This window comes from Propithecus coquereli, unplaced genomic scaffold (assembly GCF_000956105.1).
Source record: "Propithecus coquereli isolate 6110/MARCELLA unplaced genomic scaffold, Pcoq_1.0 Scaffold10, whole genome shotgun sequence".
In the NCBI taxonomy this organism is placed as follows: Eukaryota; Metazoa; Chordata; class Mammalia; order Primates; family Indriidae; genus Propithecus; species Propithecus coquereli.
In genome coordinates, this window is record NW_012133858.1 from 18,191,206 (window position 1) to 18,204,655 (window position 13,450).

The following is a 13,450-nucleotide window of genomic DNA, read 5'->3' on the forward strand; positions in this document are numbered from 1 at the left end:
GGCCTCCCAGAGTGCTAGGATTACAGGCGTGAGCCACCGCGCCCGGCCTTTTTAGGGTTTTTTTTGAGATGGGGTCTTGCTCTGTCACCCATGCTGGAGTGCAGTGGCATGATCATAGATCACTACAGCCTCAAACTCCTGGGCTCAAGCAATCCTCCTGCTTCAGCCTAAGCAGCTGGGACTACAGGCACGTGCCACCAAGCCTGGCTAAAGCTTTTTTTTATTTTTTGTAGAGACGAGATCTTTGTATGTTGCCCAGGCTAGTCTCGAACTCCTGACCTCAACTGATCCTCCTGCCTCAGCCTCCCAAAGTGCTGGGATTACAGGCAGGAGCCACAGCTCGAGGCTGGATTCTATAATAATAAGATATATTTTGCATTGTAACACAAACTTGTTTTCAATATGCTACTAAAACAAGACTTCTCAGTTAAGATCGGATATTAGGTTATTTTTAGGCCAAAAAAAACAAAAAACAAAAACAAAGCAGATTCAAGTTAAGTCCTGAGAACAACTGGGATGACAGTTGTTAACCATACATTAGACTACCATTCACAGAGAGCTTCCTAGGATTAAACAGAAGAAAGATTACCTAACAAGGATATAATGAGACAACAGTAAAGTTTTCAACCTTTACTTACAGGAGAATCTCACAGATCCTGTGGCCCTTTTGTCCCATAGAATCCAGATATTTAAGACACTTTTTTCTTAGGTCTATAACCTATAATGGAAAAATACAACATCTGGAAACATCTTAAATATAACAGGAGAATTTTGCTTTTAAAAAGAAAAGCATCTTTAAAAAAAATCAATACGTGTACCAGCATGAATGTATTTCTAAGACATTTTTTGTTTAAAAAAAGAAACAAGTTAAAAAATATCACAGATGATATGAGTTTAAAATTATATATTTGTATTCCTACAAACTTATTTAACAAAACATTCTCAGAGTGATGAGATTTTTTTTTGCCTTCTTTGTATGTTTATTTTTCTACAATAAACCTGTACCATCTTGTAAACAAAACTAAATAGATGTAATAACCCTATGTATACTAAAACTCTTTCCTATTAAAAATGAAAGCTCCTCAAGTATTGGGAACATGTCTTCAAGCGTTCTAAGGTGTTCAACTCAAGAACTAAAAAGAGACTCTGCAGATAATGCCTATAATATATATTAGGTCATTAAATATGAAATTTCCAATTTCGAATCAAAAGTTTAGTTTATTATATCTCAAACAAGAAGCAGTACAATTAATCAAAGTATGTGCCTAAACTATCAGCACAGTTTTGCCATCTTAATGACAGCTTGCTTATGTCAGCAGCGAAGAAGCCTGGAGAGTGAGTGGTGATGAAATCATGAAAGGTGTTTTCCACAGTTTATTGAGAGTTGAATATTTTTCCTTGCAAGTGATCCAAAGCCCGGAAGAAGTGGTAGTCAGTTGCTGCAAGGTCTGGTGAATACGGTAGATGACAGACAGTTTCCAAGTCCAGCTGCTGTAGTTTGAGCATTGTTTGTGCAACATGTGGTCTCACAAGAGGATTGCCCTGTTGCTATTGACCAATCCTGGATGCTTAATCACAAGCATCCTCCATCATTTCATCCAATTGACTGCAGTAGACATCTGCTATAATTGGTTGACCATGTTTCATAAAGCTGTAGCAGATAATACCAGTGCTGGACCACCAGACAACATTAGCTTTTTTTGATGAATATTCAGTTTTGGACTGTTTTGGCACTTCATCTTTATCCAACCATTGTGCCAAACACTTGTGATTGTCAAAAAGAATCCATTTTTCATCACATGTAACAATACTGTAGAGAAATGGTTCATCTTTACGCTGTGACAGCAAAGAAAGGCAAGCTTCAAGATGATTTCTCTTTTGACACTTGTTTAATTCATGCGGAACCCATCTATCCAGCTTCCTCACCTTGCCGATTTGTTTCAAATGGTCCAATATTGTTGGAATGGTAACGTCAAACCTTGCTGATAATTCATGCGTAGGTTGAAATAGATTTGCTTCCATTACAGCTTTCAGCTCATCATCATCCACCTTGGTCTCAGGTCACTGCGTGGCTCATTTGCAAGATTAAAATCACTAGAATGTGACTTCTCAAACCATCAATGTACTGTGTGTTCATTAGCCACATCCTTCCCAAACACTTTTTCATTGATATTTCAAGCTATCTGTGCTGCAGCAGTTCCACAACAGAACTCGTATTTGAAAACAACATGAATTTTTTACTTACCCATGGTTTCACAGAAATTGCTCTAAAAAAATTTGAAAGATAATCACAAGCCACACCATGCGTTTGAAAGAATGAGGATGTATCATCACAATAAAAATAAAACAAGAAGTGTCAAATTGAAATGTCAGAGGTATCAACTAACTTAGTACTTCAGGAAATCAAACATTTCATACTTAATAACCTAGTACTATTGGCCGTTCACTGGACAGAAAAGAGTAGCATTATTTTAAAAAATAGTCTTTATCCAAATTCTAACAATTAACCCCTTCTACTTACCACCAGGCTCCAATGTACCTTCCGATGAATAGGCACCAGAATAAGTTCTTGTTCAAAGAGATTTACCCCTTTGGTCCATCTTTTCACTGCTTGGTAACCCCCAGACTTTAACTTAGGATAGAAGAAAGTACTGAATGCATGAAGTGCTGGATAGCCTTGCTTTTTATTTCTTTCCACCAGAAGATTCATGTAAAAATTAATGACCTATAAAACACCAAGAGAATAAAAGTTGGAACATGGCAAGTATATTATTAGAACTAAATTTCTATTTTGAGTAAGGATGAATTAAAAGGTAAGGTACTAAAAGAGGATAAAAGGACTGTCTATAGCAAAAGACGGGGAAAATAGTGACCAGTGAAAAATGGAAGGGATTAAAAAGGAATGAATTTGTACTTTTGAAGCATGAGTAACAACAGAACCAAAAGAAGGAACCCAAGGAGAAAGTCTGTGCAATAATGAAAAGGTGTACATAACTGTATCACACAAAAAATATGCAGGAATATTAACAAGTAGTGAATTTTACTATATGTAAATTAGACCTCAATTTTAAAATATTAACTGGAAAAAAACCACCAAAATATTAATATTTAGAGTGGTGACAATTTTGAACAGTAATATTTTTATTTTATTTTTCCTATGTTTTCCAAAATAAACATATTATATTTATAATGTGAAACAAAACATTCTACCTGTAAAAGAACACATTTATTGGTAACTAGTCACAGGGAAAAGAGGAAGGAAGACAAAGGAAGAAGATAAGATGCGGGGATTGAGTACTTAGGGAAAGAACCAACTGGAAAACTGACAAGAAGAACAAAGAGGCCGGGCATGGTAGCTCACACCTGTAATCCTAGCACTCTAGGAGGCTGAGGCAGGAGGATCACTTGAGCCCAGGAGTTTGAGGTTGCCGTGAGCTAGGCTGAGCCATAGCACTCTAGCCTGGGCAACAGAGTAAGACTCTGTCTCAAAACAAAACAAAAAAAAAATGAAGAGCTTTTGCTAAATATATAAGGATACAAGATGACACACTGAGCAAAATTTTGCAATTATCACTCAAATGAAATAAAGAAAAATACATAGTGATCAATATATCCCTTTATTATTGAAAAAATAAAATGGCTCCTAAAGGAATTCATCTAAAATAAAGTGCTTCCTCTCACTCAGCTGTACCCAGAGTTTACAAAAATGTCATTGAAGACTAGTAAATGAAGTGATGGATGCAACTAAGTATAGATACAGGAGAGGGAATTGCTAATTAAAGGCAGAACACAATCAGAATTAACTATCTTTTTAAGGCTTAAGATGTTTTTGTTTTAAGTAAAACAAAAAGTTGCTTTACTGACTTCTTACAATCAGGTAGAAATCACTTTGATTATGGATAGTAAACAAACATTATAGTCAAAGGGAAAAAAAGACAACTTACTTCATCATTGAGCCAATGATAGTTCTTTAATGTCTGGATATCTCCTCGGGTAATTCGCAATTTGAAAGCGCTACTTAGGATCTCATCTTGTGGGCCATGGCCTAAGGCATTACTGATTTCCTTTTCCATGTCCTGAATTAGAAATTCCAGAGATTGCTATTTTAATACAGAACCACTAGCAGATACTGAAAGTCTGAGACTGAAAAACATTTTTCATCTCTGTAAACACTTGAGTCTTAAGAAAAATATACTATCAAACACTTACTCGATTGCAGTATGAAAATATTCAAACAAGACTACAAAGCAGTCTTAATAATGGTTATAAGAAATGCTAGTTCAATTATTAGCTTCTGGAAACAATAATTTAATAATGATATTACATCTAAAGTATAGTCTCAATTTTCTCCCACTATCATGTATTGAACACTATGAGCCAAACATGGTACTAGATGCTTGAAGCACATCATTAATTCTTACTTGTAGGAAAGGTATTATTATCATTTTATAGAAGAAAAAACTGAAGCTCAGAGAATTTATTTTATATGTTTAAAGTTATATAATTATTAAAAGGTAGAGCCAAGATTTGAACCTAGGTGTGTCTAGCTTCCTAGCCTTTGCTCCTTTCGTAACACCAAAATCCTGATTTACCTCATAAACTTTCATTTTAAAACATCAAAATAAAATTAGGACATCTGAGAGGTCATATTATTCATTCTCTACATGAAGAGAATAAGCAAACAGGTAGAAACTGGGAAACCAGGCAGTAGTCTAACAACTGACTCCTTATTGAATAGATAGATGGCTTCATCATACTAAAGAATTATGCAGATAAATGCATTATTTAAACTATAAAAATGATCTACAAACCCAATAGAAATTATTTTCTGGGCCAGGCACGGTGGCTTATGCCTGTAATCCTAGCACTCCGGGAGGCTGAGGTGGGAGGATAGCTTGAGCTCAGGAGTTCAAGACCAACCTGAGCAAGAGTGAGACCCCTTCTCTACTAAAAATAGAAAAATTAGCTGGGCGTGGTGGGGTGCACCCATAGTAGTCCCAGCTACTCGGGAGGCTGAGGCAGGAAGATCATTTGAGCCCAGGAGTTTGAGGTTGCAGTGAGCTAGGCTGACACCACGGCACTCTACTCAGGGCAACAGAGTGAGACTCTATCTCAAAAAAAAAAAAATTATTTTCCTCTAAATATGTTTACTACTGCTTCCTCCTACTGCACACAATTTTACTATCTTATGAACCTCTCTCTCCACCTGCATGCTCAATATATAATAAGGGTTCAATAGATAGTCACTGAATAGTACTACTACCTACTAAGACAACAATGGAGAGGGAGCCAAGATGTGGGTATAGCTTTAAAATAAGAATTTTAACTACATTCCTTGTTTTCTGTAATTTTTTACTATTTTCAAATGCAACAGTCAATGAAAGAGACATTTTAGTAAACTATAATCACTTTAAAAAAAAAAACCACAATGAACTTACTCCTAATGCCAAACCCATACCATGTAATCCAACGTATTTGCAGGTTAGAAAAAGAATCTACAAAGAATCCGTTATCTTCCAAGATATGTGATAATTATGTCTACTCACATTTGCTGAATATTTATTTGATCCCTTAGGCTACCTTCATAGTTCACTAATGATCAATGTAGACAAAGTGAATAAACAGACCGTGGGCCAGATTTTTTTCATAAATTTCTCCCCAGCCTGGAGAAAGTCCTCAAAACAAAATATTCATTCAAGTTTAGAATAACTGAGGTTATTTACAAATATGTCTCTTTTTCAGATCAATACAAAGAACGATACCTCTGTAAGTTCAAGCAGATCATCTGTTCTTCTATCCCTCTCTTTGCCTGAGCAGTTCTTTTCCTTTGTCTCAAGTATTGACATTTTCCTCCTGAGTAAGCCATTGCTTCCGCCGCCCAGGCGAAGTCGGGCTGACACTTCTTCTGATAGGTCAGGCTCCAGCTGGTGTCCCCTCCTCTGATCAAAAAAGTTTCTATATTCTACTGACATGTTTGATACTTGCAAATATAAACACACATAACACATGAAATATAACAGTGCCATTAACGTGAAAGAAAAAAGAATCAGCAAATCCCTCAAATGAGTAAAGTAGATTTAGCATATCTGCCTGGCCCTGCAAGAGGGAATAAAAAAAAAACTCCAAATCTAAGGCTCACAGGATACCTCAATTACAAACCATGAAACAGAACACTCACCACTTTCCCTGGAGGTAGGAAAAAAAAGTATTTTCCATTCTCCTATCCCAATTAAAATAATGTGGTTAAAAGACATTTTGAAAGTTTAAAAAACCAATTATGACCCATAATCCCATCAGAATAAATTACTGCTATCCTTATACTAGGTAAACTTATTCTACTTCATCTTTTTATTTGTTTAATTTATGTCTCAAGCCCTTGGCATAATACTTTATCTTTTTAAAAAGTGATTATATATATATACCATAGAAAAATGCACAAAACATTAATGTACCACTTAATTAATTTTTGTAAAAAGAACATATATATAACCAACATTCTGGTCAACAAACAGAATTCTGCCAGCACCCCAGAAACTTTGATAAGACCCTTCCCTATCGCAACCCTTAATACCAAATTTAAGTCATCTAGCAAACAACTATTTTAAAATTAGGAAATAGCCGGGTGCAGTGGCTCACGCCTGTAAATCTAACACTTTGGGAGGCTTACGCAGGAGTACTGCTTGAGGCCAGGAGTTCAGGATCAGCCTGAGCAAGAGACCCTGTCTCTAAAAATATAGAAAAATTAGCTGGTTGTGGTAGCAAGGGCCTGTAGTCCCAGCTTCTGGGGAGGCTGAGGCAGAAGAACCTCTTCAGCACAGGAGTTTGAGGCTGCACTCAACTGTGTATTTAGAAATAGAGCTTTGGACTGGAATCACATTAGTCTCAAGAGACCTAACCAGTACTCTTTACTCTAGATAACTGCCAGGTACACTGGTCCTCAGGAACCAGCAGCTGCTGCCCCTTCCTATGGTCCCAGACAGTGGTCTTTGGGCTCAGCAAGGATAAAAGCAGGATGTAGTCCTTAGCCAGGTTCCAAATACCCCACTCTGTTCACTCTAACTCTTGAGACTTAGTTCCCCTCTTCCTTCAGCTTTTGCTACACAGGTGACAAATAATAATTAAACACAAAGGCTCTATTCGGAATCACTGGAAGTCAAGAACATAGAGAAGGGAAAATTCTAACTTATGACTTAAGACGATGACTTGACCTTAAGACTAAAAAAATTCTTATGAAGAGGTCTAGTGGGAGAACACAAACTTAACCGAATAGTGATACTCAATACAAAATAGTTCCCTAAACTTTTGTATTTCTATGTATCTAAAATGTGTAATAACCTAAAACTCAAGTTTGCATTTAATTTAGGAATATATTTCTTTTGGACATGGAGTGGTTAGCAAAACACTTTGCCATTATTTAAAAATGTTGGTATTGCTATGGCGATCACTGGCACAATTCTTATTCCAATACTTACAGAGAAAATATAAAATCCAATTTAAGCATAAGATTTGCTAATATTTTCAAGTAAATCTGAAATCTTAACTCTGAAAACAAAATCCTAAACAAAGTCATATCTTTCACAGAGACCTATGATTTTTTTTTTTAATTCTCCAAAAGATGCCATGCAACAGAGATAAGGGTTAGTATGGAGGCAGGCTGGTCTCTCTCGTAAACAAAGGTGGCTACTACAGAGGTAAAAATCACACAACTCATAAGGAAGGAAAAAGTTGTATATCTTTAATGCCTGTTGCTTTTTAAAAGAAAACAACAGAATTAGCAATCAGGCTGGACATGGTGGCTCACGCCTGTAATCCTAACACTCTGAGAGGCCAAGGCGGGAGGACTGCTTGAGCTCAGGAATTGGAGACCAGCCTGAGCAAAAGTGAGACCCTGTCTCTAGTAAAAATAGAAAAATTAGCCAGGCATTGTGGCATGAGCCTGTAGTCCCAGCTACTCTCGGGAGGCTGAGGCAAGAGGATCGCTTGAACCTAGGAATTTGAGGTTGCAGTGAGCTACAATGATGCCATTGCACTCTACGCAGGGTGACAGAGCAAGACTCTGTCTCAAAAAAGAATTAGCAATCAAAGTAATATATATCTATCACTCTTCTTATTTTTCATGGGCACCAAAAAAAACATAGGTGATCAAGTAAACAGTTATAAAATTTAACTAGAGTTTTTACTTACACCTTCGTTTTCAAGTCTGACTCTGAGTGTCTTCTCTGGATCAGATATTTTCCCCTTTGAACACCTGAGGGAAAAAATTGAGACAGATTATAAACTTCTGCTGAATGATTCTAACTTGGTACAGACCAGGCTAGCTTTAGGGAAAAATTTAATAATTTACAAACAAAAACTGCCTTGAGTTTATATAATCCTCTATACCAGAGTTCAGCAAATTTTTCCAAAAAGAAACAGACAATAAATACTTTGGGCTCTGCAGGTTTTATGGTCTCGTTCACATCTCGCCTCTACCAGTATAATTTAAAAGCAGCCATAGACAGTATGTAAATGAATGAACACAACTGTGTTCCAATAAAACTTTACTTACAAAAAAATAAGTGCATGGACCAGATTTGGCCTGTGAGCCATAGTTTATGAACTCTGCTGTAAATTGTTTATCATCCAAAATCCTAAGACATGCAGAACTGCCTTCACTGTTCCTATACTAGAAACACTGATCACTAGAGGGATGCCCACTCTACCTACACTCTAGCCAAGAAGTACCTGCTTCTCCCAAGCCCTGAAGCCTAAGAGATAAGGGGTACCCTCCCAAGCAAAGGTGGGTATCTGACATAAGAGCTACCTATTTACCCATATATGTTGACCAGCTACCAGAGTTGAGGAGAGTTCACAAGTCCTCAGACCTAGTTACTCATAAATAGAACTTTTAAAGTAAGAAAATATATATTAAAAGAAAACTTAGAAAGAACTAAAGAACCATGTACCTCTTTTCACTTCTCATTGAATATAGAGGTCCCCTTGTTTCAACAAGTGTATCTGTGAGGATAGTAAAGAAAAGATTAAATGTTTCCTTTACTAAACAATCATGCAGCTAGAATTTCAGCTTACACAGTCTCCGAAGTATCAAAACATTCATCTACATTGAAATGCTGTAGTGAATTCTAAAGATGCTAGCCTTCCTACAAATTAAGTTGACTAAAAATGAACACATCTCTTTGTTCTTTAAGTATAATCTTTACTATAAACTAACTGATATCTTCTCATTTGGTAAGCTCTCAATTACTGTCATTTAGTGGGCAGAGGAAAAATATAAGGAAATTGATATAAGTAAATTAAATTTAGGCTCACCAAATATTTGCTACTATACAGGAGCCTAGGAATAATGATCAAGAGCCATTTTATGAATCTACTTCATCTTGAAACAGTATTTGTTTTTTTTTGTTGTTGTTGTTGTTAAACTCCTGATACTGGATAAGCCCCAGTCAATGCCTTGAGGTTTGATAACGTTTTAAAACTTGGTTTACCATCTTCATTTAAATTTTAATTTTCAACCTCATATGCACACTCTAACAAGAACTAAGGTCAATACATAAAGACAAGGCTAAATAAATCTGGGAACTCACATTGTTTTGGAACAAATTGAGTTGTTCTGACTCCGTAATTTTGTTCTTCACCCCAGCCTTTGGTCTTTAATGTGTCCATCTGACTTCTTTGAGAACTTAGAAACACAAAAAGTAAGGGAGATCAGATACAAAAGGAAAGTCTACCATTAATATTCATTATCTCTGTCCGATAAGCTTCTCCAAATGGGGGTTATTGATTACCCTGTAACATCAAATTACAACAGAGAGGAAGCAACACAGTACTACTATCTGGGACTAGGATAAAAGGAGTCTAATCCTGATTCTAATACTTTAGCCAAGTTACCTCATATCCAGTTTTTCTATTTGTAAAATTGGATGTTCTCAATCCCCACTGACACCTTCACTGAAAAATCTTAGTGTAATAAAACTCAGATTAAAAGATAAAAAAATGTTGGCGGTGGCTCACACCTATAATCCCAGCATTTTGGGAAGCCGAGGTAGGAGGATCACGTGAGCCTAAGAGTTTGGGACCAGCCTAGGCAACCTAGTGAGCCTCCATCTCTACAAAAAGATAAAATAATTAGGTGAGCATGGTAGTGGGCACATATAGTCCCAGCTACTTGGAAGGCTGAGGCAGGAGGATCACTTGAGCCCAGGAGTTTGAGGTTATAGGGAGCTATGATGATGCCACTGCATTCTAGCCCAGGCAACAGAGCAAGACTCTTGTCTCAAAACAACAAAAAAAAGATAAACAATTTTAAATGATATATTTAAATGGATCCTGAATCAATGCATTAAAAGTAGGAACGTAAAATAGCAAAATAGTTTAAGGACTTTGCCAATGTGACAAAGCCAATAGTTCATTAAATATACTGCTGCTTCCAATAGTGGCTTGTCAAAACGGAGAAAATATTAACATTCTGACTAAATTAAGAGAATTATTTTTAAAACGTTCACAACCAAAGTTAAAATTCCCAAATAATTTGTTATTTCTGCATTCAACAAGCTAAAAGTCTTGTGACTTTTTTACCTTCAACTTGCTGTTACATAACTTCTGGGATCTCTGTATATTCTCATACCACTTGTTAGAATTATCGAGTGTACCTCAATCCTGAGCTCAAACATTTTTGTCTTCTTTTCACAGGCAAATATAAGGCCAGACATCACCTCCTCCTTCCATTCTCATCTATTTGCTCAAATCATTAGAGTATTCAATTAACAAGCTGTCTTATAAGGAAAATTCTTATGACCTGGGTGACTTTAATCTTGTCTCTAAAGTAAAAGGTTTCCAATTGTACTCAGATGCAATCACTACAATGCCTCAGAGACTATGTGTGTCTCAGGGTGGGAGGAAGGCATGAGGAAGAAAAAAGACATCTCTAAGAGAAACTAAAGAAGTGAAGGAGAGAGAAAGGAAGGAAGGGAAAGGGAGAAATAGGCAGGAGAGGAGGAATGAAGAGAGAGGCAGAAAGACAGAGATTTCAAGACATGTATATTGGAGAGGTTAAAGAAACTCTCTGCCCCTGGGAGCCCCACTTCAATCAGTGATCCACTTTTCTATACCAGAGTTTCTAGTAAGAGTTCACTTCAATAAAGAATTCTAAAGGTAACATAAAATTCTATTTTGTAAAACCACTGTTCTATATAATCCATTACTAGACACAAAGTCCAGGCAAATTATAGGGCTAGTTTAATGTTAACCTCTTTTTTCAACAAGGCCCCTCCCACCAATACCCTCTCCAAAACACGGAAAAAGATATCTAGCACAGCATTTATCTTGTTAGCTCATTTTCACCTGTGATGATGTGACGTTAAAGGAGGGACAGAGTTTCCATGACCACCTTCTTTAAGTCGTTCCAGTAACCTTCGGTACTTCTCTCTTTCCTCTTTCTGAACACCCTAAATAAAAGAAAGCATGTTAGATAAGTACTATCACATTAAACCTAAAATTAAATAATAAATTAAATAATAAACAGAGACTAAAAGGTCAAATGCAGCCTACAGATGCGTTTTACTTGCCAACATAGTGTTTTTAAAATTTCTTTGAATTGCCAACTTTATAAATTTTTTTTAAAATCCAAAAATATGGCCTTTTTGAAAAACTGAACCAACAATCTGTAGCTATGTAGGGTTTATCCGCTTCAGATGGGTCGTTTGCTCTCTAGCCCGCTTCACTCATTACATTATCTGCTAGATCCTGATGGCGTTTGAGGTTTTGACAGAACTAGGTTAACAGAATTGAATTAACCACCAAAAAACCCAACAGAAATAATCCACTTGCATGATGAGAACATGTAGCTTCCAAAATGGAACTGTTCTCACCAAAGTCACCAATGACCTTCTATGGACACATCTAATAGACGCCTTTTCAGCTGTTACATTATTTGATCTCTCTTCGGCATCCTACCCTGCTGACCTTGCCTCGCCTTCATGGACAATAAGCTCTTCTGATTCTTCTCTGTCTCCACCTCAGATTATTCCTGCTTCTGCCTGCCTTAAATGCTGACGGTTTTGTCCATATCTCCTCTTACACTACATTCTTTCCCTGAATAATATCATCAGCTCCCTTGATTTAAATAACATCAATACGCAGAAGATCAGAAATGTGGGTCTAAATCTGCCTTCTCAAAATTCCCATCACCCATATCCAAGAGTCCATGGGAGATGTCTTGTGTTTCACAGGCACCTTAAACAATGTCCAAAACTGAAGTCATCATCTTCCCCCTAAACAACCAGGGTATCTTGGTCAGTGACATGTATTTATTCCCAAGACTGAAATCTGGGACTCAGGTTCTTCTCTCTACCTTACATGATGCTTAATTGGCAAATATGTCCTTACTAATATTACCTACCAATATTTCTACAATACACCCTCTGTATACATCCCACAGATATTTGTTCAGTTACACCCTGGATTTCTCATCTAAAAAATTGAAGCCTTCAATACCCCTTCTTAAAACCAGGGCAATAGTCCATTCCTCTCTCTGCCTACCTGTTTTGAATTACAACTATTTATGTACAAGCTCCTAGAGCAGCAGTCCTCAATCTTTTTGGCACCAGGGACCGGTTTCATAGAAGACAATATTTCCAGACAGGAGGTCAGGGGAAGCAGAGCTCGGGCAGTGACTGGGAAGCGGATGTAAATATAGATAAAGCTTCATTCACCTCCTGCTATGTGGCCCAGTTCCTAACAGACCACAGATCCATACTAGTCTTCGGCCTGGGGGTTGGGGACTGTGGGCCTAGAAGGCAGGGACCACATTTTGTTCAAATTTGAGTTACTGACAACTAGCACAGTATGTGGGACCCAAATAAATATTTCTTTGATGAACTAAACAAAACAAGTGGCTCAGAAAACCATCTAGCAAACTGAAATAGCTAATGGTCCTGGGGAGTGCCAGATACAGGAATAATTCTAAATTTTCCTTGAATAAATGAAGACTTCAAGAGCAAAGTGAAAAGAAGGTTGTCTCTTTGTCATGCCAAGTGCTCTGAAAGAGGAAGGAAAAAGCAGAGATACACACCATTTACTTCCCTTGCTCAGTTAGTTATTAAAGTTTATAAAAGATACGTGTTAGATAATTCAGGCACTCAAAAAGAAAAAATCCATAATCTTATCTCTTCCTAATATGATTCCTTTTTCTTCCTTATAGTGAAAATAACATCTGACAATTGACTAAATTATATATGTATAGAATATCTCTAGAAGGATACATCCAGGTATCAGTGGTTATACTTGCTAAGAGTCAAACTGGGTGGTAGGGGCCAGGTGTGAAAAGAAACTGGGAAACATAGTCACTGTACACCCTTTGGTACCATTTGAAATATGTATCCTAGTACATATATTATATACTCCACCCAAAATTCATAAAGTATGTTTTAAAAGAAATCATGCTGGCCGGGCG

The 13,450-nt window shown here is 36.9% G+C and overlaps 1 protein-coding gene across 1 annotated transcript in view; it reads right to left on the reverse strand.

Moving 5' to 3' along the window:
- The window catches only part of SENP2 (SUMO1/sentrin/SMT3 specific peptidase 2), a 36,180-nt gene that overhangs the window by 6,178 nt on the left and 16,552 nt on the right, over positions 1-13,450 (reverse strand). Inside the window, exons 4-11 of the mRNA XM_012641880.1 lie at positions 11,341-11,386; positions 9,585-9,679; positions 8,946-8,997; positions 8,185-8,248; positions 5,763-5,939; positions 3,945-4,076; positions 2,522-2,725; positions 639-718 (exon numbers count right to left, since the gene is read on the reverse strand). Of these exons, the coding sequence (XP_012497334.1) occupies positions 639-718; positions 2,522-2,725; positions 3,945-4,076; positions 5,763-5,939; positions 8,185-8,248; positions 8,946-8,997; positions 9,585-9,679; positions 11,341-11,386 (850 nt within the window). The remainder of the gene's footprint in view (positions 1-638; positions 719-2,521; positions 2,726-3,944; positions 4,077-5,762; positions 5,940-8,184; positions 8,249-8,945; positions 8,998-9,584; positions 9,680-11,340; positions 11,387-13,450) is intronic.